Below are 25325 nucleotides of genomic sequence, written 5' to 3'. Positions count from 1 at the left end.
ACATAGAATGTTTGTCTATGGATAAAATAATTGAATATATATATATATGTAAAGTAATTTACATACATATGTACACATAATTTAATTAGAGCATGACAATTTGCTAGGGTTTTAGTCAGCTTCTAAGTTTCTAAGTGGAACAGACTGACAAAATACATCACAGTTATTTTAAATTTGTATGTTGTAGAGAGTGTTTGATCACACATGCTGCATTGTAATAATAAGTAACAAAGTTTAGTTTAAGCTATTCTTAATTTTGTATTTTCTAGCTTTGTGTTTGATAGTACTCAGTCTCGATGTTTTCAAGTCTGTTTGTTTTGTTTTTCTTTCTCCTGTAGTTTACTTGGTTTGAAAGCTGTGGGTAAAATATGCATGAAAATTATCTAAAATTTTGTTATATACATATAATTTTTATTTTTGTTTTATTTTATCTGCTGAAATGTTGGCTGATATATCTTTATTTTTAGCCTTTGAAGAAAGGAGAGAAGGAAAAGAAAAAGAGTAATTTGGAACTTTTTAAAGAAGAATTAAAGCAGTAAGTTGGACTAGTTTTTTCTATAAATAAAGAAGATGCAAGGTTTTTGCCTTGTTTTTACAGACAGTTTTTAGGGTCATTCTTGCTCAGATGTTTCCCAGAGTATTTTTTTTTTGTTTGTTTGGGCGTTTGGTTGGTTGGTTGGTTGGTTGTTTTTTTCCCCAAATGCTTGTGCAGTGGTATAATTCAATTAACAATTTCAGTGATAATTAAACAGAGTACGAACCCTTGCTAGTAGATGCTTGGTATAGGTGTCTGTGATTTGTCTGGATAATCAGTTGCCATCTAATTAATTCCTTGGTGTTCCTTCACACTTCTGTCCTTTTTTATGCTGACTGATAATAGGAGGCGTTTACTACTATTACTGAAAAGTACTTCTGTTTTGAAATGTAGTCTCAACCAGGGGCTATAAAATGGTCAAAAAAACCCCAAAAAAGCTCAGTATGCTGGCTTAAATATTTTTCTGTTGAAGTGAATGGGTTTCTTTGCATGTTGGAGATGTTCAATTGTGACCTTTGCAGCAGTTTAGTACTACCTTCCTAAGCAGAAGAATATCCAGAGCAATTAACCAAAAGAGTTACACAGAAATGCATAAAGTATTTCAGAATTCCCAGTAAGTGAATGACTAGTTGTTTCCAAAGCTACTGAAATAATTTTTGGATCGGTTAGGTGTGAATGGAAGCTTTGATGATTGAATCAACCAGCTATCTACCAGGATAAAAAATGGAAACCTAAGTTCGTTTCTTTGAGAGCTGCTGTCAGTATGTTACTTAGAAGTGGAACTTGGGATGCAATTCTGTTATAAATTAGAAAGCGTGAGCCTTTAAATGAGAACACGTGTTAACGTGGTCTCATGCATTGTTAAAGTTAGTGAAGATACAGCAAGACAAGCAGGTACTGTAATGGATGAGGATGTTTGCGTTTTGGGTGTTGATTTTTCTCTTGATGGGGATAAAGTGAAGAGTTTGGCAGCAAGTTGAAATGTGTATCAGACTCATGAAGAATAAGGAATTTTGTCAGTCTCTAAAACTGTATGTGAAAGAATTGTAGTATGAGGTTAAGCTTTTGTATTAATGCAGAAATAAGACTTGTAATTAAAGTTTAGAGATATGCTTCAGCTTGCCTAATTTTAAAACCAAGCTGAATAATGCTTCAAGAAGCATATTCTTTCACTTTTGGATATGTAATACAACAGAAAGAGCAGTACATGTATTGAGTGGCATATATTTGCCCTGATGTTAGAGATGGAAAGCAAAATAATCTGTCTGCATTAGAAAACAACAGGTACTGCATTATAAATCCATAAATGGCTCTTGTGAGTAGTGTCTGAACTTCACTGCTGTCTGATCATTAGTTGATGTAAATGAATTGAATTGACAGCCTTATGTTCCTGGTACACAATATCTTCATGCCAGGATTTAAGGCCAGTCTACAAAGAACCAAGTAGTTACTTGTGTGAGTACCAACCCCAGAGGTATAAACTGAGATGAGATCCTCTGTGTTCTGGAAATAGTCATATGGGGGTGTTTGTCACCCTACAAGGTGACAGCCTACATGAATAAAGCTTAGAAAAGGTAGGAGGAGTAATAGACTCTAAGGAGTTGTGTGCATCTTAGTCATCTGAATGGTCAGTGGATCTCTGGCAGTTGGATGTGAAATTTGGGTCACTTCTTCAGAGCATAGTTCTTCTTTCTGGTCTTGTTAACTGCTTCTCAAACCACATCAATTTTGTCTGAGGTTAAAACACCCTGACAGCATGAATGAGGAAGCATGCAGCTGGAATAATTCTGGTAGATATGTTCCAGTTGATTAAACAAATTTCAAACATACTGGATATTTGTAATCTTTAACAAGCCCATTGTTTAATATTAAAAATACTTATAATTCTAAAGTTAATTGAAAATTTTAGAATAAAAACCTCAAAATAGTGTTGTTACTTAAGCTAAAATTGTTTCATAGAATACAAGAGGAGCGTGATGAAAGACATAAAACAAAAGGTAGATTGAGTCGTTTTGAACCACCCCAATCAGATTCAGATGGCCAGCGTCGTTCAAGTAAGTAGATGTTTTTTTTTATGTTTGTTTGTGCTACAAAATTTGTAGACTAAATTATCTGTATTTTTCTTCTATTTATTCAGTGGATGCTCCTTCAAGAAGAAACAGATCTTCTGGTGGTAATAGAGATTCTTTTCTCATTCAGTATAATGTTGTCACTTAAATGCGTAGCAAAGTTTATGACTTCTTTTTTTTCCTGTTTTTTTCTCCATCATTGCAGTACTGGATGATTATGCGCCAGGGTCACATGATGTTGGAGACCCAAGTACCACAAATTTGTATCTCGGAAACATTAATCCTCAGGTAAGTTTGAAACCAAGGAGTGAAGTGCAGTGTTGTCATGCTTGGGTCCAGCTGAATTTTTTTGTCAGTGGCAATTTTCCCCTCTTTTTAGTTTAAACCATGTGTGTATGTTTAAAGCCATACACTAGGTACAATTGGTGACTGTAGAGGCAGTATTCATTTGAGTAAATGCTCTGTACACGATACTGCAAAAAGTAAGGTTTAGATTATCAGTTACTAGATGCAAAAATGCTCAGTTAAAATTATTTTTCAATGGATATTTCTGTGAAAGGTGGATCATAGCTAAAAAATTAGAGTGTGCTCAGTTTAAAATGCAACTTTTAAAAATTACTAGTTTTGCAGTGGATCACATTGGGGAGGTATCAGTGAAGTGTTGCTTTCCAATAAACTGAAAAAATGAAAATTTCAACATTTGGGCAATAGCATGACTGAGTATCTTAGAAATACGGTATCAAGATGTAATTTTTACTTTTTTTCATGTAGATGAATGAAGAGATGCTGTGTCAAGAATTTGGACGCTTTGGACCACTAGCAAGTGTTAAAATTATGTGGCCAAGAACTGATGAAGAAAGAGCAAGAGAAAGAAATTGTGGCTTTGTTGCCTTTATGAACAGGAGAGATGCTGAAAGAGCATTAAAGAATTTAAATGGTAAACAGATTTCTCAGTACAGATTTGTAATTATCTTTGTAGGAATATTGAGGAGTAACTGTAAAGCATATCTTAAAGTTGTTTTGTCAGACTCATAACAGGTATGCTGTAACGCTAGTAGATACCACACTGGTAGTGATTTTAATTTACACTGACTGTTTTACTGGCAGCTGAATATCATCAAACTCTATAGCATACACAGGGACTGGGAGTGCTGGGGGCTTTTGCTGTTGGTGATGATGTGAAATTTCTGACTGTTTTGAAGCTGTGAGCAGGAGGTAATGTTTGATAATCTCTCCTCTGTAAGAAGACTATTTGAAGAAGGAATCTATTACTTGTAGTTCACCAACAATTTTTTTTTGTGAATAAATTTAACTAGCACACAGAATATAATCAATAATTGGTGATAAATATGTTGTTTTGAATAATGGCTAAATTCCTAATATTGAAGAGGTGACTGTACTATGCCAGATACGTAATTTTGAATATGGACTATCTTGTCTATCTTTTATTTGGAAAGGAAAAAAAAAAACAACATATGTGATGAAGAAAGCTATGTCTTTATAGTTCAGGAAGGGCCTGAAATTAAAAAATCAGCTTCCTAGAAAAAAAAGAATAAAAAATGAAAGGTTGCCTTTACATAGTTTACTCAAAATGGTCCTTTACTAGGACCATTAGTAAGTAGGCTTACACCATGTAGGAGTTCTGATTGATTATTACATTTGGTTTTGAATAACATAATTTGAAATTTGTTATTATGAACAAAACACTTTGAAGAATTGGAATGCAGAAATAATATAATGTAAAAATTACTCTGTTTGTTCTAATGTGCTGCATATCAAATGCTTAAAGTTTTTTTTCCCCCAAGTCAAGTAATTGTGTACTGTAGTCTCCTGAAAATGTACATTGGGGGAAGATTAATAAAATATTTCATGTAATAGGTTTTGATCTGCACATGATAGATGTGGTGCACTAATCGACAATGTGAGCAAAAAGTAAACCATGTCATGGAAACCTAAATGATGCACTTATATGGAGAAATCTTGAGTGATGTAGAACAAATTTATAACATAATGGTGGTTTTTGTGTGTGTTTATTTGTTCTGGGGTTTTTTTAATTTATTTTTTCCTTTCTCAGGCAAGATGATTATGTCGTTCGAAATGAAGCTAGGTTGGGGCAAAGCTGTACCTATACCACCACATCCAATATACATTCCTCCTTCTATGATGGAGCATACCCTCCCGCCTCCTCCGTCAGGACTACCTTTTAATGCCCAGCCTAGGGAGAGATTGAAGAATCCTAATGCTCCCATGTTACCACCACCAAAAAACAAGGAAGATTTTGAGAAGGTAACTTACAGTACCCTGGGCCATATCTCATTGTTAAATACTACATCTGTGACAGTATTTCAGTGGCTTCATAGATTTGCATTGTTCAGGCTGACTTTGGCGGCCCTTAGTGTACAAACCCACTGGCTCCCTGCTGTAGCCCAAGGGAACCTACTTAATTCCCAAAGCTCTGTTTCCTGTCTGTGTTAGGGTACAGTATACTGGGTCTTAATTTATTTTAGTGCTGCTTTAAATCTGGCTATCATTTTCCCCCTCCAGGCTCCCTGGATTTTTTTCTCCTACGTCCCCCCCTTTTGTCGGCTGCCCAATTGCAGTATCTAAATCATTTTCTTTAGAGAAAATACTACGTTTTAATTTGGGTAGCATTATTTTTACACTAGAGGAGTTGATGTATTTTGTGTAGAAGGTAATTAATCTGGACATTGAGTAAGTATTTTATGCTACTTATGGAGTCAGTTTTCAGACTTTTTTTTTTTTCTGGAATATTAGCTGATTAAAGGGTAAGTATCTTGTAATCACAAACCAACTTGGTTTACAATTGTAAGAAATTGTTAATTCTTTGAATGACACTTAAATGTTAGGGCTGTTTTTTGTAAGACTTGGGAATAAAGTAATGTCAATATGATCCAAGTCAAATAGTTTAGAATCTTTTCATAAATTTAAGAACTCCCTTTTTAAATTATATCCAGTGTAGTACCTATTCAGTGCATCAATGTACATTCTGACAGGAATGTTCTGATACTTTGCAATTAGTGAACCTTTATGGTTCACTGACACAACCATTTGCATTTTGTGTAATTGCTTAGTTATAACTTCACAGCAGTGATTGCCTGCAAAACTTGTGATAGATGTGTAGTATTTTCATTGCATATGTATATTTTTGCTTGTTACTTGTTAACAATACTCACATATTCTATGTTTATTATCTGATGTGACTTCATATACAGACTCTGTCGCAAGCCATAGTCAAAGTGGTTATCCCAACAGAAAGGTACATGTTTTTCTTTATTATTACTGATCTAAATATAGAAAATTTCCCCTTCGGAATCTTAAAGAAAAAAATGGTGATGTTGAGGAAAAGGTAATGGCTTGACTGAGCAATGGTTCTTTCATGACAGTTGAGAGAAATGTGTATGTTTTACAGTGATCTTATCCTTAATAACTTTTTATTAGTGTGAATAGATTTAAGTAGTTCTCTTTTGCATTTTTTTTGAGCACTAGAAATAGTCACAGGGTAATTTTGTGAGTGAACGCTATGGTGAAAATAACTTGTCTTAGGCATAGGCACACTGTGTAAGTCCTAACATAGACCTCAGAGTAGTTCATAGCTAGGATGCAACTGTCTCCAGAGTTGGGGTTGTTTTTCTTTCTTTTTTTTTTCTTTTTTTTTTTTTCTTTTTTTTTTTTTTTTTTTGACTTGTACAATTTGTAACCAGTTAAAAATCACTCTTGATTTCTGCTATCTTTCTTTAATGTGCAACAGTTAATGATTTTGGTCACTGAAAAAAGTGGTTCTGTATTGCAAGGGTATTGTTACATTTTAGTCCCCATCAGTGCTTGTACCTTCACACTAGTTCTAGGTATACTCTTGCTCAGTTAAGCTAAAACCTTTTCCCAAACATAGGAACACAACACTGTTTTAAAAGTAAATAAACACAAAAGATTACCAAATTCTCTTTGACATTGGCCTTGGTGAGCAACACCAGCTGAACTGTCTGCGGCAGCGGGGGACCAGGAAAACATCATGGGATGGATTGGGAAAGTATACAGTTTTTGACCAGACATTGGTACGATCGGCTCCAATAAATGTGGGTTTATTATAACTGAAAAACTTTTTTTTGTTGGCCAACTTAAGCTAAATGACATTTTAAAATAATGCACTTAAAACTATCATCTTTTTTTACTACACTGTTTTAATTGTCACAAATTTCCTTTTTTCTTTTTTTCGCGTGTGTGGGGGGGAAAGAAAGATTTGTGAATCTAGTTATAGTAGTATATTAACGTATTTGTCAATAGTTGCTCAAATGCACTACTGTTTTTGATGAAATTTTGGGACAGTACAATTTTTGTTGGGTAGGGACATGAATTATTACGGTGACCAGGAAGAGTCTTGATTTGAGAAACATAGTGAGTAGTAGAACAAGTACTTGTGAAACTGTACAGTGCTTACAGAGTAATGAGCTTTTGGGGAAAAATACGTTTCCATTTTATTTACTGTAGCATTTTGAAAGCTTGCATGATAAGAAAAGCTCATGTTAATTGAATTGTATTTGAAAATATTTCTGATTTTTTTTTTTTTTTTTCCTGATGCCTTTCAGAGATGCTAATGGCAACTGCTAAGACTTACACAGTGCATCACATAATGCAAAAATTTCAACCAACTTGACTGGAATAATATGTCTAATTGATCTCCTTTTCTTTGAAAATTTTCAGTATTGATTTTTAATATCTCATACTTCTTAGTGTTAACTAAACAGAAAATCTCGAGTATACACAATCAAGTTTTTTTGAGAAAATCACTTTGAAGTTGTCTTATATACCAACATGCATATAACGCCCTTTTTTAGATATGGGTTATACTGATTTTTTTTCATACATCTGAGGTCTTTCCAAAGCAGATGTTCTTGTTCAAGCATAAGCTGCTCTTAAGCAACTTCATTGTGCTCAATGAATGAAAAATTAGATGAAAGCCAATGGCATGGTTCTGCAGGAAGCCAGAAATGATCACATTGAACTTGCCTTAAAATAAATGAATGGTATAATAGCTCAGAGGCTTGAAAGCTAATTGTAAATTCTTACTGATGTTTTCAAATACAGTTCATGTAACAAGGACAGTCTTGCTATTTAGACTTTCACAACACTGCTTTAAATAAAATGGCTACAGAATTATTGAGACTATGTCCTCCTTATAATGTTTTGAGATTATAAAGGGCAAATGGGAAAACTGAGTTATAGGGAGCTGTTTGTTTTTTTTCTGTAATATTTGAGGCAAATGTAGATTAAATGCTAGCTGGTAGAAAACAACATTTGCTAAGTTTGCAGATGGCAGGGAAAGGTTTTTATTATTATGGTTTTAAGTTGAGAATTTTTTTTTATCTAGTGCATTGTATCTGTGGCAGAACTTTGAATACTCGTGATAGAAAATAATCACCTCATTCCTAAGAAGTAATAGAAAATTCTGTAGCTTTTCAATGTAACGATTTTTGAATTTTAATAAGTAAAAACTGCTAAAAGGAAACCTAATGAGATACATGTAAAGAACCAATATCCATTTGCTACATCTAAGAAAATAAATTTAAGAATGTAAAAATCTAGGGGTTTTTTTGCTTGCATCACATTCAAACAATATGTGCTGTGAAACTTTTGATATATATATAGGTAATCTATATTTGAAAATTCAGGATCCTGTTTCCAAAAAAACCCAAAAGGTTGGAAACTGATGATCACTATTCTTTATAAAGCTTATACAACTGTTTCCTGTTAGTATGCTTATAAGTGGCTCTGCATTTTCAGATGTGGCTTGGAAAATGTGCACATCACACTTGCCTGTCTCAGGGTGTAGTGCTGAATGAAACAAATACAGATTATAATTTTTTTTAATTGTGAATTGGTTCAGTTGAGTGAATGAGGGAGGAAACGCTGGATGGTATGACATGAAATGATGACAGTTTTGTTTTGTGCCAGTTGAGTCTTCACCAAAAAGAAATTATCTAAATTTAATAAAACGATTGGCCTGTTTGGCATCAAGAAGGCTATTTGCTTTTCCTTTCATACTTGAATAGTTTGAAAGCTGAATGGAGTTTCTGTTGAATTTTCAAAAGTATGTGTGTATAATGTTGAGGATAATATTCAGCCACTTGTTCCTCTGTAGAAGTGTAGCTAACACTTCGGTCTTAGTTCTAGACACTTTAGGTGAGGGCTTAGTTTTTGATAGTTAATTGTACTTCTGTGTTCAGTTGCCCGTTTTTATGCATAAGGACTATTAAGCTTCTGCTAAGCAAGAGTTGGTTGTAGGCTAAGCCGTGGAAATTCAGTAAAGAGGTCTCCTCTTAAATTATTACTCCACCACTCCTAGGCATGTTTTTATTTTAGAATGCCCGTGTCTATCATGCAAGGCTATAATATGTTCCATGTTACCTTATCTTTTATACAGTTTTCTTAACAATACAGCAAAATAATCTCCTGCACAGTTGTAGTATCTTAGGTGGAGTGTAGTTTATATAGTGTTAGGTCTGAATCAATTTTTCTTTAACTGTGTTGTTGTTGTAGGAATTTGCTCGCTTTGATACATCGAATGATAGAGTTTGTGGTACGGGAAGGGCCTATGTTTGAAGCCATGATCATGAACCGAGAAATCAACAATCCAATGTTCAGGTGCTTATTACATTGCTTCGATTTGAAATAGTGCTAAGAGTTTTCACAGTTGTTAATATTTTGCATTTCTGAAATACTGATAGGAGTTCTATTTACAGTGTCTGTCTTTATATGCAGATTTAATTTTTACAAATTGTACAAATGCTTATGCTATTCTTTTATTAAGAATACACTTGTATTCCACTTGTTACTAATGTGTACATATAACTAAATAAACCATTATATCCACACTATAAAATACATTTGTGTGTGTGTATATATATATATATGAAATATACATATAATAAATGGTTACGTTTAATGCTTACTTTTCTGAGGGATTCAAGGTCATCAGTGGAAGCAGTAGCATATATTTTAAAAAAAAAAGTCCACCCCCCAAAACAGACAGACTAACTCAATGTAAAGTCCAGTTTTCCTGGAGCCTAATTTTTAACCTTTAGCAAGAGCTGGGAGTCATTTTTCTTTGATGTCAGTGCAATTAGGATTAAATATTAGCTGTCATAGTGAAGTTGTCAGAATTTCCAGCTCTTGTCATTAATGGAATAAAAAAGGATCAATTTCCAAATCCATTGTTTAATGCAGTCTCTGAAAAACTTTTTCAGGGAAATACTAAATTACTTTAAAATAATGTTTTATTTGCAGTAAGGTGGAAATGCTTCATTATTTTTATATACAAATTGAGAAAATATGCAGGTCAGATATGCACTGTCATTCTTTCTGACCCTGTTCTGCTTTTAACATCTGAGAAATGCTGTGCCTTTGTGGAATTCTGTGCTCTGCTTTGCAGATTGCATATGTAGTTGTGTGGAGTGGTTGCACTTGTTCTGCACAGCTGTGCTGTAGGTGTACTTCATTTTAGCTATCTTGAATTCACTCAGTAGCTGAGGTGGGATTCTGAACAGGGTTTGGTTATATTTAAAAAAAAAAATTTCCATTTAATTTGCTTCAGTTAAATAATTTGTAATGTGTTTTATGTCTTTTCTTTGCTCTTTGGTTTAGGTTTTTATTTGAAAACCAGACTCCAGCCCATGTATATTATAGATGGAAACTTTATTCAATTCTTCAGGCAAGTAGAATTTTACTGACAATTCATAACTTTAGGCATAATGAAATGAAAAAACGCCAAAATAAAAATACTTCTGTTTTTTGGTAGGGAGATGCTCCAACCAAGTGGAGGACAGAAGATTTTCGTATGTTCAAAAACGGATCGTTCTGGAGGCCACCACCATTGAACCCATACTTGCATGGGATGTCAGAAGAGCAAGAAACAGAAGCATTTGTGGAGGAACCAAACAAGAAGGGTGCACTTAAGGAAGAGTATGAACTTTCATCAATTTATAGTGCTGTTTTAACTGCTAATCTGCTTGTTTTTTCCTTTCATGTTTTTGTAGTTATAGTACGTCATCCCTAAAATGTAATCATGCTTGTCATAATATTATTTAGAAAGTCTGTTAACTTCAGTGCTTTTCAGTTAGTCTTTTTTGATGATACGTGTTGCTAAATATGTTCTGGATTTGGTTAGATTTGTTGTCATTGAACAGTGAGTCCTTTCAATCCAATTAGTATTAACCCTTTATTTGAAGGGGATTGGGAAGATTAGATTTGTTCACCGTTTTCTGTTCCGATCGGTTGGTGGGGGTATATTTCTCCTTTCTCAACATTGTTATGATTGCATGAACTAAACACTTACTATAATCTTAATTAAATTGGGAGCAGCAGTTAATAAGCAGGAAGTGACAGAGTTCTTTGCTGTGAATTGTAAGTGTAGTATGGATGGCTATGGTGGTGGAAATATTTACATGATTGTCTTAATTTTGCTATTGTTGTTGCAACTGTGTTCTTAACATGTGGAATTTTTTCTTGGTCTATTCTGTTCATCATAGTTACAATATCAGTGATGGTTCTGGAGGTTTAATACATTTTTTTTTTATATATATACCTTCTTTTTGAAAGGCCCCAAAAAATAGCCTTTTCAGAGTGTTTCCTATACATGGAGGTCAGGGAAAACCTGAAATAATTGCTTCTTACTAGGTTTCTGAATCTAATGTTTCTTATTCTGCAGCAGAAACTACTTGCATGCTTTAGATTTATCCATTTTGGTTTAGCCTTAAACTAAATCCAAAAATACAGTTACTTTATTAGAGATACTGTTCTGCTGCATTAGGTATTTCTCAGTTATTTTTCCTTGATTTCTGTATATAGTCAAAACTTGAGTGGGAATTTTTTGCACTTTGTTTTTTTATGTAATGTGGATGCCTGTGTTCATGAGGCACTGAAAAAACTCAGGCAACAGAATATAAAAAGTGCTTAAAATTGCTTTTTTCCTAAAGATGGAAAAATAAAAAACATCATTAAATGGAAATTCCCTCAAGTACTGTTAATTTTATGTTGAAAGTATTAAAATTCCTGATGTTTCAGACAGAGGGACAAATTAGAGGAAATTCTGCGTGGATTAACACCTCGGAAGAATGATATTGGTGATGCAATGGTTTTCTGTCTAAATAATGCGGAAGCTGCTGAAGAAATTGTAGACTGCATTACAGAATCGTTGTCCATTCTGAAGACTCCTCTTCCTAAGAAGGTGTGGAGATTTTGTATCATCTTGTATTTTGAGGGGAGAGCTCACTTAACAGCATGTGCATATAATTTACAAGCATTATTTCATAAGTTTCAGATAGCATTGAGTTTTTGTATTAAAACGTGGGCTGGAATTTAAGTATGCTTTTTTCCTGTGCCATTTTGTTACCTATTTTTGTTATTTCTAAACCTGCTTGTAAATAGTGTTCTGCCTTTACTGTGAAGTTGAAAACAGCAGAATAGTCTGTTCAAACAAGAATAAAAATTGGAATGCTGTGATCTGTCCTTTATAATACTATGTATTATTTACAGTGGCTAGTACCCTGTTGCATAACAGGAGGCTAATTGCCTCTTAGCATGTTTATTAACAATATGGTTTTGCTACATTTAGTTCTAATTTGATGCATCTAGATGATTTAAACTATCTTGTATTCTTTCTGGAAAAATGCATATATTCAGGATAATTTAAACTGGAGTTATCTTAATTTGACCATTGTTTGTTGCAGATTGCAAGATTATATCTAGTGTCAGATGTGTTATACAACTCTTCAGCTAAAGTTGCCAATGCTTCCTACTATAGAAAATTGTAAGTATAATATTTTAGGTGATTGATGATTTAAAAAAAAAAAAATCCTTATATTCAGTTTTGTACATCTCTGGATAAATGTGGTTGTAGAGAAACTCACACTTTTCTATGAGGATCCTATTACAACACTGATACTCTTTCCTACATCTTACACATTGTCATGGATGTTAGCACATAGGATTGCTTTATAATGCAAGAAGTGTATATGCCCTATGCAAGGGACCACTTGCATGGAACCTCATAAAGGTGAGAATAACTCGTGTTTCTTTACAGAAAGAGAGCTGTAGATAATATTCAAGATAGGTATAGCAAGTAATCTATGTGAAGTCCATTTTTGAAATAGATTTTTTTTTATTAAAAGGTGTTTTTTAATTCTCCGTTAAGTTTGGAGAATTTAAAAATGGATTATGTGCTTTGTTTCTAAGATGCTGAGCAAGATTTAGGAAAAATATCTAAGGCAAAGTACCTTTGTCATATTTAGATATTTGATTGTATTTACTTCCTGGAGTCTCTCTAATGTTATGGTAGCATGGTGGGGAATATTCAGCATGTTACAAAGCTCTAGTGAACTGCAGATGATGTTTCTTGTTGCATCTTGTTGTGTTTTTGCTGTGCCAGTTTATTTTTTGCACATTGAGAGAAGCTCAAAGGAAGCTAGACAGCTGTTTACCCACTGTGCTTTCATTGAGGGCCTCACTGAGTAAATTAGAATAGAAACACAACTAAGAATTTTTTAAAAATACAAATCAAATTTTGAGACAATTCTTTGGTTGTATATAAGGTTGTAAAACTCCTTTTATCCTCTTCCAATCTTTCCAGGCTGTATAAAGAGACTGCAGCAGATGTGAAGATCTCCCTTCACAGTTCTGTTGCTGTCCAATGTGATTTAATACAAAGTAATCATATTTGCTTTATAGTTCAGGTCATGGCTACTATAGGGATCAGAACCTTGTGCTTTTGAGTCCTGTGTCCCAGGTATTTTCGTGAATTATGTATGTCCAGAAAACATATATTACAAAGTTTAACTAAAGAAATGTATATGTTTAATTCTAGTTTTGAAACAAAATTATGTCAGATATTCTCTGATCTCAATGCTACTTACCGTACAATACAAGGCCATTTACAGTCTGAAAATTTCAAGGTATGTATTTCATTGTTATTTACATGACATAGAAGTCAAATAAATAGATGTTCCTGCACAAGAGATTGCATACGATGATAGGTGGCTTAGACCTCAAGCTTCCTAATTAAGCTTTTTTATAGTAAAAAAAAAAAAAAAATTTTTTTTCTCTTGAAAAGATAGACTTGAAATTAAGGAAGAACATTAGGATCAAACAGCTGAAGTGTACCAGTAGATGTATAGTTGTGGAGTTGAGAGGATACCTACCTAGTACTTGAATTGCAAACAAGGCCTTCTAGCTTTCTAATTATTTTTGGACCACCTATGTTTCAGTTTCAAAAATAAATGTGGGCTGCTCAGTGTGGAAAGGAACTGCTGGACATAGCAGCATAAATTTACTTTTTAACATTTTTGTGATAGGCTTCATTTTTTGAGGTCTGATAATCAGTCTGACCATAGGTAGTTGAGAGTGATTTTTTGAGATAAAGTGCCCTGCTTCTCACCGTTCTCATGCTCAGCCTAGCTCTTCCTTCTCTTATTTTCAAATGCCTCTACAGTTTGTGGTTTTGTTTTGTTTTGTTTTTTTAATCAGAAGATTTAAAGACAAAGTTTACAGTATAGTTAGTTTTTCTGTATTAAGGTCTTTAATCCTGGTTGTCCTACCTTCTCTGCTTCCAGTTGCTCTAGATTGGGAATCAATTTTAGTTTTCTGCTATTTTAATACTGTTTATTAAATTATATGGTAAAGACAGGCTGTAGGTTTTTCTCTACATCTCCAGCTACATTTAATGTGTCAAGTTTGAGCTGAAGCCCATCATTTGAAGTCTACTTAACTTCTACAAAAAAATTAAAATCAGAACATAATTTCATTTCAATTAGATGAATAAGCCAGTGTTAATTTTAGTTATTTTGTTTTACAAAGGGAAAGATATTTTCTGTTACATTTAGTAGAGGCACCTGCTTAGAACATCTGGCTAGAGTTAAATTTACTATTGAGATAGGAGCAGCTGAAATTGATAATACAACAGGAATTCAAAGGGAAAATGAAACCCAAGTGAGATTTTTTTAAAAAGTAGTTCCTGTGTACATATTTTTGTAAAATTACTAGTCTTCCTTAGTGTGGTATCATTGTAATATACTCCAGTATGGAACTGCCTAGGAGTAGCTGTCTACAATAGTAGTTCTCTGTGGTGTATTTCCAGTCACTTAAAAATTCTTAATGCAAATTCATTAGCATTTTTGTTCCTGTTGTTTCTAGCAACGGGTAATGACATGCTTCCGAGCATGGGAAGACTGGGCGATCTATCCAGAACCATTTCTGATCAAACTACAGAATATTTTCCTGGGGCTTGTAAATATCATGGAAGATAAAGAAACAGAGGTAAGTGACCTTGGTAGTGATGCTAGCAGATGGTAAGGAAAGATGTGTAAATATAAACTAGGGCTGGCAAGAATTATTTTGACATCTCTGTTGGAGTGAATAAACATATTTTTCCTCTGAATCCTTGCTCATAAATATAGGTGTAACATATTTTCAGATGCAGGTACTGTTTAATCTGTTTATGAATTTGTTGTTTGTGGATTAGGTGCTGTGGTAGAGTTACATTTTGAAACCATTTCAGAGCAAAGTCTAGTGCAGAATAACAGCTATTTCCTTTGCATTAGGAATACTCTGTAGTATCTGTCTGTGAACTTTAAGTTAGAATTTCATACATTAGTTTTAATTTCTGAGTGTTCTGAATAGCTAGGCATCTGGCTACCTGAATCATCCACTTCCTTTTTGTGTGAGTGTAACACTTGGATATAACAGAGCCACCTGAGCTTTCTTAATTTGAGAGGAAAGTCGTGGTAGATTATTTACACTGGTGATATTCTACTTCAGTCTTCACTGTGTTGTATTAGAGCAGTAAGATTGCTAACTTTATAGTTATGCTACAGCATTTACACATTATTTTATTAGAGGTTATTTTAAACAGGATTTGTAACAAGTTTTAGTTATTGCGTAGTGACATGTATAAGTTACTATTCAATATTTTGAAGGTCTGTGCTTAAATTTTCTAGAATACCGTTAGCACTGAGTGAATGTGTACTGATCTGTTTACAGTTAGATGTAAATATTATTTAAGAGAATCAAGACAGTGAACACTAATAAATGGATGTATGTATAAGATAAATTCATTTTGTAACTCTGTGGAAACATGCCTTTTTCCTCTGGAAACAGCAGGAGGGAGACCTACGGTATCATTGGAAGGTGAGCTTATTTCCCTTAGCAGTAGAGCAGAGTGAACATGCACGTATGAAGGACAGGGACTGTACCTACCAAGTTAGAATATATAGGTGTAGTTATCATTTATTTGTATTCCTGCTAAATTGTTGATTTCTGTCAGTTGTTCAGATTACTGGTTCTCAGGGAAGCTTTCATGTGTAGTAAGTATAATTTATCTGACTACAATTGGCTCATTTCGAGCTAAACCTCAGCTTAATACCTCTTCTTTTGAATATAGGTATTGTAAAGCTTCTAGTACACTGTGGACAAATTCCAAGTTCTTGCTTATAATTTTTTGTAGGGCAATGTTGTATTTTTTCCTCTGCAATAAGCAGCTGTACTTGGTAGCCAAAATTGTTAAAGCTGAGTTTTTTGCATTTTAAGGTATTTTTAAAGCTACTCCTTAAATTAATCAATAATTGGAGAAGTAGAGAAAAGCGATGTAGGTGTGTTCTTGAAATAACTGATTATTATTTGCTTTCAGGAAGTACCAGACGATCTTGATGGTGCTCCCATTGAGGAAGAGCTTGATGGTGCTCCGCTAGAAGATGTGGATGGAATTCCTATTGATGCTGCTCCTATTGATGATCTGGATGGAGTCCCAATTAAATCTCTGGATGACGATCTTGATGGAGTACCTTGTATGAAATGTTTCAACTTTATTTTCAGTTTGCATCTTCAATTTTTGATGATGGTTTCCTCCCCCTCACCCCCTGAGTTTTTACAAGTACAGACAAGAACTAACATGACATGTAGCTTTGTAAAACAGATTGATTAATTTCAGTTTTTTCTAGGAAGAATTAGTTTAAAAACTGCTTTTAGATTGTAATTGCTTTGGAGACATAGTAGATGTCTTCTGATGATATGCACATCATGTTCTAAATCCCAATTTCTTTTCTTTGCAAATAATAAAATAGCATAATCTGCTTCAGTATTTAAATCTGATTCTTATATTAGGACTTTTCTGTTTGAATTTTTGAAGAGCTTTGGAAATTATTTTTCTGTGTCTTTCTCCAATAGTGGATACGGCTGAAGACTCAAAAAAGAATGAACCTATATTTAAAGTTGCCCCTTCAAAGTGGGAAGCAGTGGATGAATCGGAACTGGAAGCTCAAGGTTAGTTTCCAAAGTACATGTTAAACTAAAACACTTCCCTAAGCAAACTGAAAGTTTAATGACACTTAGCTATTTCGTGATGTTTTTCAACTGATCTGTTTAAAAGTGCTAATGTGATTTCTGTAGTAGCACAGTAGGGTTTTCAACCGTAACTTCTTTTTTTTGCTTATAACTTCAGTGAAGAAAATAGTGTATTCTGGTTTTGCTATTCTCCTTCAATAACCTACCAACCTTTAAAAATAATTTCCAGTTCATTAAGAATAAATACCGAAAAAAAAGTCTGGGTATGTGATTGGCAGTCTTTCGAAATAACTTTTTGGAAGATAAGATTTTACTAACTGACAAATATTTGGCTTCTTTTTAAGGAGTTAATGAAACGTGATATGCAGTGTAAGTGAATAGCTGTGTAAATAGTAAATATTCTGATAATATGCAGTTTTAAGTATTTCTGTGAAATAGTCTGTATTAAGTTGTAGATACTGGTAATTTTGATTACATGGTAATTTTTATTATATTAATTTTCAGATTAAGTGATAGCTTTTTCTATTGCTAAAATTATTTTACACTCTCTTCTAGCTGTTACTACTTCTAAGTGGGAGCTTTTTGACCAACATGAAGAATCTGAGGAGGAAGAAATTCAAAAGTAAATACTTTTTCATTCAGATGAAAACATACTAATTTTTTGCCTCTAAGGTTGAGTGTCTTTGGAACTGCCTATAAGATATATATGTGTTATAAGAACAGAACTAAAATGAAATTTTGAAAGTAGGAGACAAAGAAAATGGAGAAAAATCGGGATTTTAGTGCAGCATGCCTTCAGTCCCCATAATTTTTTTTTCTAACATGATAAATTACACCTTTTGGTGGAGTTGTTAACCATAATCTTTAAATTCATGTTCGTTTGATAACCTAATGCCAAATAGTAACAACTGAGGTAACGGTATTTTACAGTTTGGAATTCATGATGTCCGATATGTATGAATGTATCTAAACCTCTACCTTTTGCTTTTGAGACAAACACGGTGAATAATGTTCTGATGTATATGTTTCTTTGGATGCTAATAGACTCCATGCCATCAGTTGTTTCTGAGCAGTCTTCTACTTTGTTCTTTTGGCAATTGAGAGCATCTTTAGTAATACTTTCAGTATCTTACTGTGTTGCATATAGTCCTGCAGCACTCTAGTGGCCAGTCTGGGAATATAATGTTGAATATCTGCCGTGTCTCAGGTTTGTCTCCAAAAAGCAAAAATGTAGTAAATTATGTAATTTTGTAAAACTTACTCTGAGAAGCATGATGACAGCACTTAAAGAGATTTTGTTGAGGTAATGGACTTGTTTTGTAGCTGAGTTATATATGGATTTGATAACTGTAAATCTCAATAATTCTTCTGCACTCTATATGAAAAGTATAAATTATCTGAATATTAAAAACAGTTAAAATATTAAGATAGCTGTCTCACAGATGAGACTTTTGTAGCTGCAGACTTTTACATGACATAATCTTACTTAACAAATTTTAACACTAGTAACTAATAGAAACTAAGTAGGAGAGAGAGTAAATTTTGTAACATGTAATTGTCTTAAATATGTATCTATCAGTTAATTCTGTATGTTTTATGTAAAGTCAAGAAGAAGAAAGTGAAGATGAGGAAGACACTCAGAGTTCTAAGTCAGAAGAGCAACACATGTATTCCAATCCTATTAAAGAAGATATGCCCGAATCCAAGTCATCAGTCAAATACTCAGAAATGAGTGAAGAAAAGCGTGCCAAACTCAGAGAGATAGAGGTCAGTATGTGGTGCTTTGTACACCCTTGTGTACCTTTCCAGTCCTCCTCCCGAGTTGCCTAAATATAATAGGGAGTTACTTTTACTGAAATAATTTTAGTCATATAGTGTTTTCCTTAGTCCAGTGTATTTTTATAAAGGTACGTTTGTTTACAGCCTTACCTTGCCTTGTTTTGCCTTTCAAAATAATGCAGGAAAAAAGTGAAAAATTGAGTCAGGAGATGTTGAGAATTACTCTTCATTTTCATTGTCCTTTTTGAGTACCACTGGTAGCCTTAGATTGCTTAGGTGCCTCTACACATTCCTCCTCTTGGCAAATGGGAGTGACTTTTGGATGTGGCCTTAGTCTTATGCCTTTCTTGTTCTCTCTGTGTCTTGCCTCAAAGTGTCTGTATTTTATTGCATTTAAAAGTTTATCTTTTTACTGGATCAGCAATCAAAGAAAGAAGTAGGTAGAACTAAACCAGGTGGTCCTGGAAATGGAGCATTTTAATTGAAGACCTACATGCTGTTAATAGCACTTGTTCTTTTATCCTTTCTCCAAGCATAGGTGTTAGAATAGCTGTTAAGGTTGACAAACACAGATTCTTATGTCTTCATGCTGGCTTCTGAGCTTATGGTTGACTGAGAATGTACCTAGACCTTGAATTTAGCATGAGCTTTGTCTAACAGTGAGGCCTTTCTGTCATGCTGTGCTATGCAAAACCAGGTTTAAAATTGCATGCAACTTCCCAGCTTGTATCCAGTATTAAAACCCATAATGCCTTGGATACTGAAATTCTTGTGACTTCTGTTCAGTGCATTAAAATTATGTTAAAAAAGCTGCTAAACTACTTGTTGCAGTTGTAGCATCTCCAAGAGACAGACTATAATTTGGGTAATATTTTGAAGGTGGAATTGTGGCTGTCTACTTATTTATGCTATAATGTACTAGTTAGCTAAAATTAGACATTAGCGAAGTACCATAATACTCTTAAGATGTACAAGCCATATTTTAAAACGTCACAACTGTTGTTTCTCCCAAATATGCTCCTGTTGAATAATTCATATTATTAAAATTAATGGCCCATAACTAAGCACTTAAAAACCTCTTGCTTTACATAGCGGTTTGAAAGTTCATGGTGCATAGCCATTTGAAGTGAGTAAATTCTGAATTTGAGAAAAGCTGAATAAGATTTATGTCTGACAACTCATGGTGGCAGTAGTTCTGTAGAAAATATATGATGTTAGACTAATGAAAGTACAAGTGAAACTAGTTTTCGTTTTGCTGTAACAATGATTTTAGCGGTTATAGAGAGGGGTCCTTTGAGATAGAGTATCTGTTTTATAGATGTTATCCTGCCAGTTGTAGAGGCAGATTAGGGAAGTGATATACTTCAACCATTGTCAATTTTACACTGCATGAGTGTTGTAAATTCTTTCATCAGTGTATCCCATCTGTAACAGTTTTAGGTGGTAAATATTTGAGGTTTTCAAGTGCATGTTGCCATCTTTATTTTTTGTGGTAAATAAATTACCATCTCAGTTTCAGACTTTTGGAATTGCCAGAAAAGGGTTGTTTTTTGTTTTTTTGTTTTTTGTTTTTTTTTTTTTTTAATTTTCAGAACATTTTGGACACTGTGTAAAAGTACTTAAATTTTAAATTTCTCCTCCAGTTTGTCATTGACAGGAAAGTACTCCCTGTACTACTTCAAAGCATTCATGCTCAAAGTTTCTTCTTAGCATGTGCGCATTCCCTGACAATGAACACATCCATTATTAAATTTGAGGGGAGGAGCTAAGGAAAAAAAACAATTAACAACTTTAACAATTATCTAATTGTTATATACATTATCTAATGTACACGTTAAAAATGCTGTGTAAACCATTTGGCAAAAAAACCGGTGAAGTCTGATTCTCTAGCAGTTTACAGAGTGACTACCAGGAGAGTTGAAACATTTTCATCCATTTTTTTTTTAAATTCATGTATACAAACAATTCTTTCTCTTGGCACAGTTAGTAAATTAAGTTTGTCAGATGGGAGGGGAAAGTGCAGTAAGAAACAAACTTTGGCCACAGCCATCAGACTTTTGCCATCAGTGAAGGCAAGTTATTAACCCTTTGTTTGCCTTCCCCATGCCCCTGTTAGCCTTGCTGAAGTGTGACTTCTTTCCAGAATTTAGCAAGAGCAGAGGCTTTTCTGTAACACCTAAGTGGTTTCTTTATTGTTTTCCTTTTTTTTCTTTTTTTTTTTTTTTTTTCCCAGGTGTGGAAGGATTGGCACTTTGCTTTACATTGTAACTCAGATTTCAGAATGGTCATCAGGGTGTGGTTTATGTATGTGTGTCTGTCTTTCCCCACCCCAGGGACATACGAAGTAAAGGTGTATTCCTCTTTGTAAAGATACCTCAGTGCTGTGAAGTGTTAGAAAAATGGAAATTTTTTGTTGCTTAAATTGTTCATTAAGCTTGTTTCCTCAGAGCATACAAAAACTCACAGACAAAATGAAGCAGCATTGGTCTCCTTGGTCCTTTTTTTGAAGGTACTTTATTTCTGTCTCCACCTTGCTGCACAAGATTTTATAATCCTACCCCAAAAAAGCACAGCACAGACTTCATCTGCAGCACGAGGCAGGCTCTTCACAACTCCATATGTATCAGTGCTTCCAAAAGGGTCAAACAGGAGATTTGTCCTCTTTAGTAGCTGCCTTTACTCACCGTTGTGTTAGCCACCTGAGACCTCAAAGTAGTGTTTAGTTGCTTGATCAGAAGACTAATGATTTTCAGTCTTCCTGTTCAGCCTTGCTGCTATGTACCACTGAGCTCCTGGAGATGCAGGACTGGATTCTCTTATGATGTCTTGTGTCTGTGCTCTGTCAGTATCCCCTCCCCAGTACATAAACAGATATTTTCCCCCCACCAAATTGTCTCATGGTATTTGAGGTACAATTTATTTTTCTACCAAGAGCCAAAGAGGTTCATCCTGCATGTTGCAAAGGACATTACTCTCTTGCTTTCTTGATACGAATTGCTGTACCAGACGAGATCAGAGTTCCTCTAGTGTAGTATTTAGTCTCCAAAAGGGAATGACTAGAGCACTAGATAAGAATAGATTCAGCATGGTCTGCAAAGGCAGATTACATCCAAGGCCTCTTGTGGTTTTCAAGGCTCTGTATACCTTTGTCAAGAAACTGAAGTTCCATGCAGTTTCCATTATTTCTTTCTCTGGATTAGTATGCAGAATACTCACTTTTGTGTATTTGTTCATCAGCCCTTTGGTCTTCACAGCCTGTGGGGGCTTCTGTACCGAGCTCATTTGAGGCTGCTGCAAAATGGCAAAAAGATACCCAAATAAATACCTTAGTCATTGCAGCTTAATAATAACAGATGAGACAAACTGGCTTTTGCTTGACCAACAGTTTTGCTGTTTATAGCAGCTGTTCCTTAGGAGATAATGACTATCTTAATTCAGCAGATAATTTTAGATCTTTGAATCTACTTCTATTTTACACAAAGACGAAAGTTGAGTTGCTTAGCTCCAAGACACATGACATCCTGTGAGTGTGATTAAGCATGCCAGAAGTCTGCTTACATCTGAAGAGGTATTTCACATGTGTCCATCAGTATCACTGTCATCTGTTGTTGATGATATTGTAGCTGCAGAAATTCCACTGCTCATAGACTTACTGGAAAACTCAAGATTGCAAGGAAGTATTTTGCTCTGCTTCTGGCAAAGTCTGGGACTTGTTGCAGCCATTGCTGGGGCGAGTCTGTTTTAAGGAAAAACCAAAACACTTTGGTTTGCTTGAATGTCTGTCCTGTCTGTAATCAGTCTAGGTTTCAGTGCAATTATATATGGAACAGGAATTCGTATCTTTCATCAGGCATCTGGTGATTAATTTACTAGTTAATCCTAGTATGTAGTATGCAGCTAATTTACCTCAAGTAAGTTGTGTTTGAACCTGGGCACTTAAGTTCTGAGGCTGTATAACTGTGGAATAACCTCTTGTGAAAAAGCCTTTTTTCCCCCCTGAAGACCACTGTGTATGGGCTCAGGCAGTATCAGCAGAAGACTAGAAAACCAACAACAGTTTTAGAAAATAGATTCATTTTCAGCAAGGGAGGCTACCCACAGCACACCTGTTTGTGTCAAAATGCAAAAAGATAGGGGCAGGGCTTCAGTCTGTGGTTTCTCTGAACTCTGGTAGCAAGATGTTACCCTTTTCTGTAACTTGCTAGCTTACTGGTTAGTCAGTAATCAAGGCCTCAACTTCTACGGAAGGCTGAGTCTTTTAAACTCTCCTCAGATGAGTTTGAGGAGAGAGGGGGAAAATTTCAAGATGAGAACCAATAGACAAGAGGTGTGTTGTGGAGCTGTTTATCTTGAATTTACAAGAGATACCTTCTCATGGTTAATGAGAAATACATTCCCTGCGTTGGAGCATTTAGTAGAGATTGCTCACAGGAACTCCAGTGATATTTTACACTTCTGCATTGCAGTCTCTGAAAAACTCTAAACTTCCTTTGCTGTGGGAGACTGCTGTGTCTAAGAAATTAGTATTGTAAAGTTTTGGCACAGGGTTTTGAAAAATTCTCCCCTTCCATATTACCATGCTTATTACTGACTCCAGACATAGTCTAGATAAAGTCAATGTATCTACTTGTAGCGATCAACAGGCTTAATAGTTTTTATCTTTTGGACAAGAATAGTTGAAATACAACCAATTCAATTAGAATATGTTTGTAAACCTGCATTTAGAAAGAACGAAGTGGAATGCTTACAAAATTTATCGATTAGATGCTGAAGTAGATTTAAGCCTAAGTTTTAAGGATCTCTTTCTCCTGGGGGGGCGTATCTGGAACTGTATGATAGAAATATAAGCATCATACACTCTACATTAAAAGGTCAGTAAGAAGAGTGTTCTCTACAGCCAATATGCTATGAGTAGTGAAATGGTGAAGGCAGATCACCAAACATATAGGTGTATATAGTAATTCTGAGTGGTAGAATTCTTTTCTGGGCTGTGGGACCCAAGTAATTCCTTTTCTTTTAAAACGTCGTTATGGTGGTAGTGTGTTAGAGCACATAGCAAAAGCTGGTATACCTGAAGGTGTAGGATGAGCTGATCTGACCTAACTGCTCACCTCTGCTGAAAGGAAATACCCTGATCCTACCTGTGAGCTCTGGCATTTGCTCGTTCTTCCCCTGAGACAGTATACCTCCCTAATGCCGGGGAAGAAACTTTGAAGGGTGGGAAGCTTCTGCAGGATTAGTGAATTGATCTGGTTTATGGAAGGCTGAGCCAAGCACTACAGCTGCCACAAGGGCTGGGTGGGGGGAGGAACTCTGCTTGGAGTGCAGGAGCGGAGAAGGAGGGTGGAAGAGAATGATCTTTTGTAGTGAGCTGTTGATATCATCTCAGCATTTTATAACAATCTCCTTTTCTAGGGATGTACTAGAGCTGAGTTTTCCTCTACCCACAGCATCTTTCTAGAGGAGTTAGTTTATATGGCTTCAAAGGTATCTACAGCAAGTATGCAGAAGAGAGCTCCACCGATGACTGGTCGGTAAAAGAGCACAGCTACCTCAAGAAACCATACGATTGTAAAGTAGTTAGAGGTTGGGGAGTAGTTGAGTCAGTGGTTAATGTATAGGCTCTGCCTGTTTTTCTTCTAGGCCCCTGCTAATGACCACCTTTCCCCCACCACCACCCTCCCCTTCCATCAGTTACTGGAAAAGTTACATGCAAATAGTTCTTCATGACAGCAGTGAGTTGTACAACATGTGTGTAAGACAGGCTGCTGGAAGTTCAGCATTTCTTTGCATCCAGATTAGTTTATTAAATCAAATAAAGCCTGTTGATCGGATTCCTAGTTTTCCTTCATTTCAGGCTACTTTGAGCTATAGACTTATGCTTCCTTGCTTTCAGAATATGGTCAGACCAGAGATATTGTCACAGCTTTGTTGGCTAAAAATGTAAAGAAATAAAATCTTGTAAGGATGGGGTTTTGTTTTGTGGGTTGGTGGTTGTGGGGTTTTTTGTGTTTTGGTTTGTTTTGGTTTGTTGTTGGGGTTTTGTTTGTTTGTTTGTTTGTTTGTTTTTATATTATTACTTTTCTGGGTAATTTAGTTGCGAAAACAAAGTAGAAGTCTTATGGGTGTGTTCATACCATGACAGCCTAGGAGGTCTTCTGGATGAGCTAAGCTTCCTCTGTGCTCCTGTTCAGTACCAAATGTGCTAAGCAACTAGGGGCCTTGGAGTTTACATGATGGTAGAGAATGCAGTATTAATTTTTTACCAGAACAAGTGTTCCTGCTTTTGAAAATTCTGCATTTGAAGGGGAGAAGAAAAAATGCCTTTATGGAAGGTGGAGTGGTATGTGACAAATGATGATGCCAGTTTTCCACTGGCTGCTGACTATTTAATTGGCTGAATTGTAAGCAAAAATGAAAAATGCTCAACCACAGGTAGAGCATACTCTGTAAATGGGCGAGAGAAGCAGAACATTTGTCAGAAATTTACCATGGTACATTATAGCAATGCCTTCCTCTGCTCCCCCCCCCCCCCCTTAGCCCGAGTTGTTCCACCATGTTTGAGACTGACATGGAAAATGTGTTGTTGGCATAAG

The 25325-nt window shown here is 35.0% G+C and overlaps 1 protein-coding gene across 5 annotated transcripts in view; it reads left to right on the top strand.

The window, feature by feature from the left end:
- The window catches only part of LOC104361642 (U2 snRNP associated SURP domain containing), a 47232-nt gene that overhangs the window by 14127 nt on the left and 7780 nt on the right, over positions 1–25325 (top strand). For 3 of the 5 annotated variants that reach the window (XM_042793248.1, XM_042793233.1, XM_042793240.1), the window contains 18 exons: positions 468–535; positions 2495–2589; positions 2673–2708; positions 2810–2892; positions 3376–3541; positions 4679–4890; positions 5838–5881; positions 9160–9264; positions 10264–10330; positions 10418–10581; positions 11683–11845; positions 12348–12427; positions 13481–13568; positions 14806–14928; positions 16298–16454; positions 16834–16929; positions 17506–17572; positions 18555–18717. In XM_042793248.1, coding sequence (XP_042649182.1) covers positions 468–535; positions 2495–2589; positions 2673–2708; positions 2810–2892; positions 3376–3541; positions 4679–4890; positions 5838–5881; positions 9160–9264; positions 10264–10330; positions 10418–10581; positions 11683–11845; positions 12348–12427; positions 13481–13568; positions 14806–14928; positions 16298–16454; positions 16834–16929; positions 17506–17572; positions 18555–18717 — 1977 coding nt within the window. Of the gene's footprint in view, positions 1–467; positions 536–2494; positions 2590–2672; positions 2709–2809; positions 2893–3375; positions 3542–4678; positions 4891–5837; positions 5882–9159; positions 9265–10263; positions 10331–10417; positions 10582–11682; positions 11846–12347; positions 12428–13480; positions 13569–14805; positions 14929–16297; positions 16455–16833; positions 16930–17505; positions 17573–18554; positions 18718–25325 lie in introns of those variants that run through there. The other 2 variants (XM_042793236.1, XM_033005364.2) reach the window with 2 other exon arrangements.

Source organism: Tyto alba, unplaced genomic scaffold (assembly GCF_018691265.1).
Source record: "Tyto alba isolate M040663 unplaced genomic scaffold, T.alba_DEE_v4.0 Super-Scaffold_10, whole genome shotgun sequence".
Taxonomy (NCBI): Eukaryota; Metazoa; Chordata; class Aves; order Strigiformes; family Tytonidae; genus Tyto; species Tyto alba.
The sequence above is the reverse complement of the archived record's forward strand: the minus strand, read 5'-3'. Positions and strand labels throughout refer to the sequence as shown.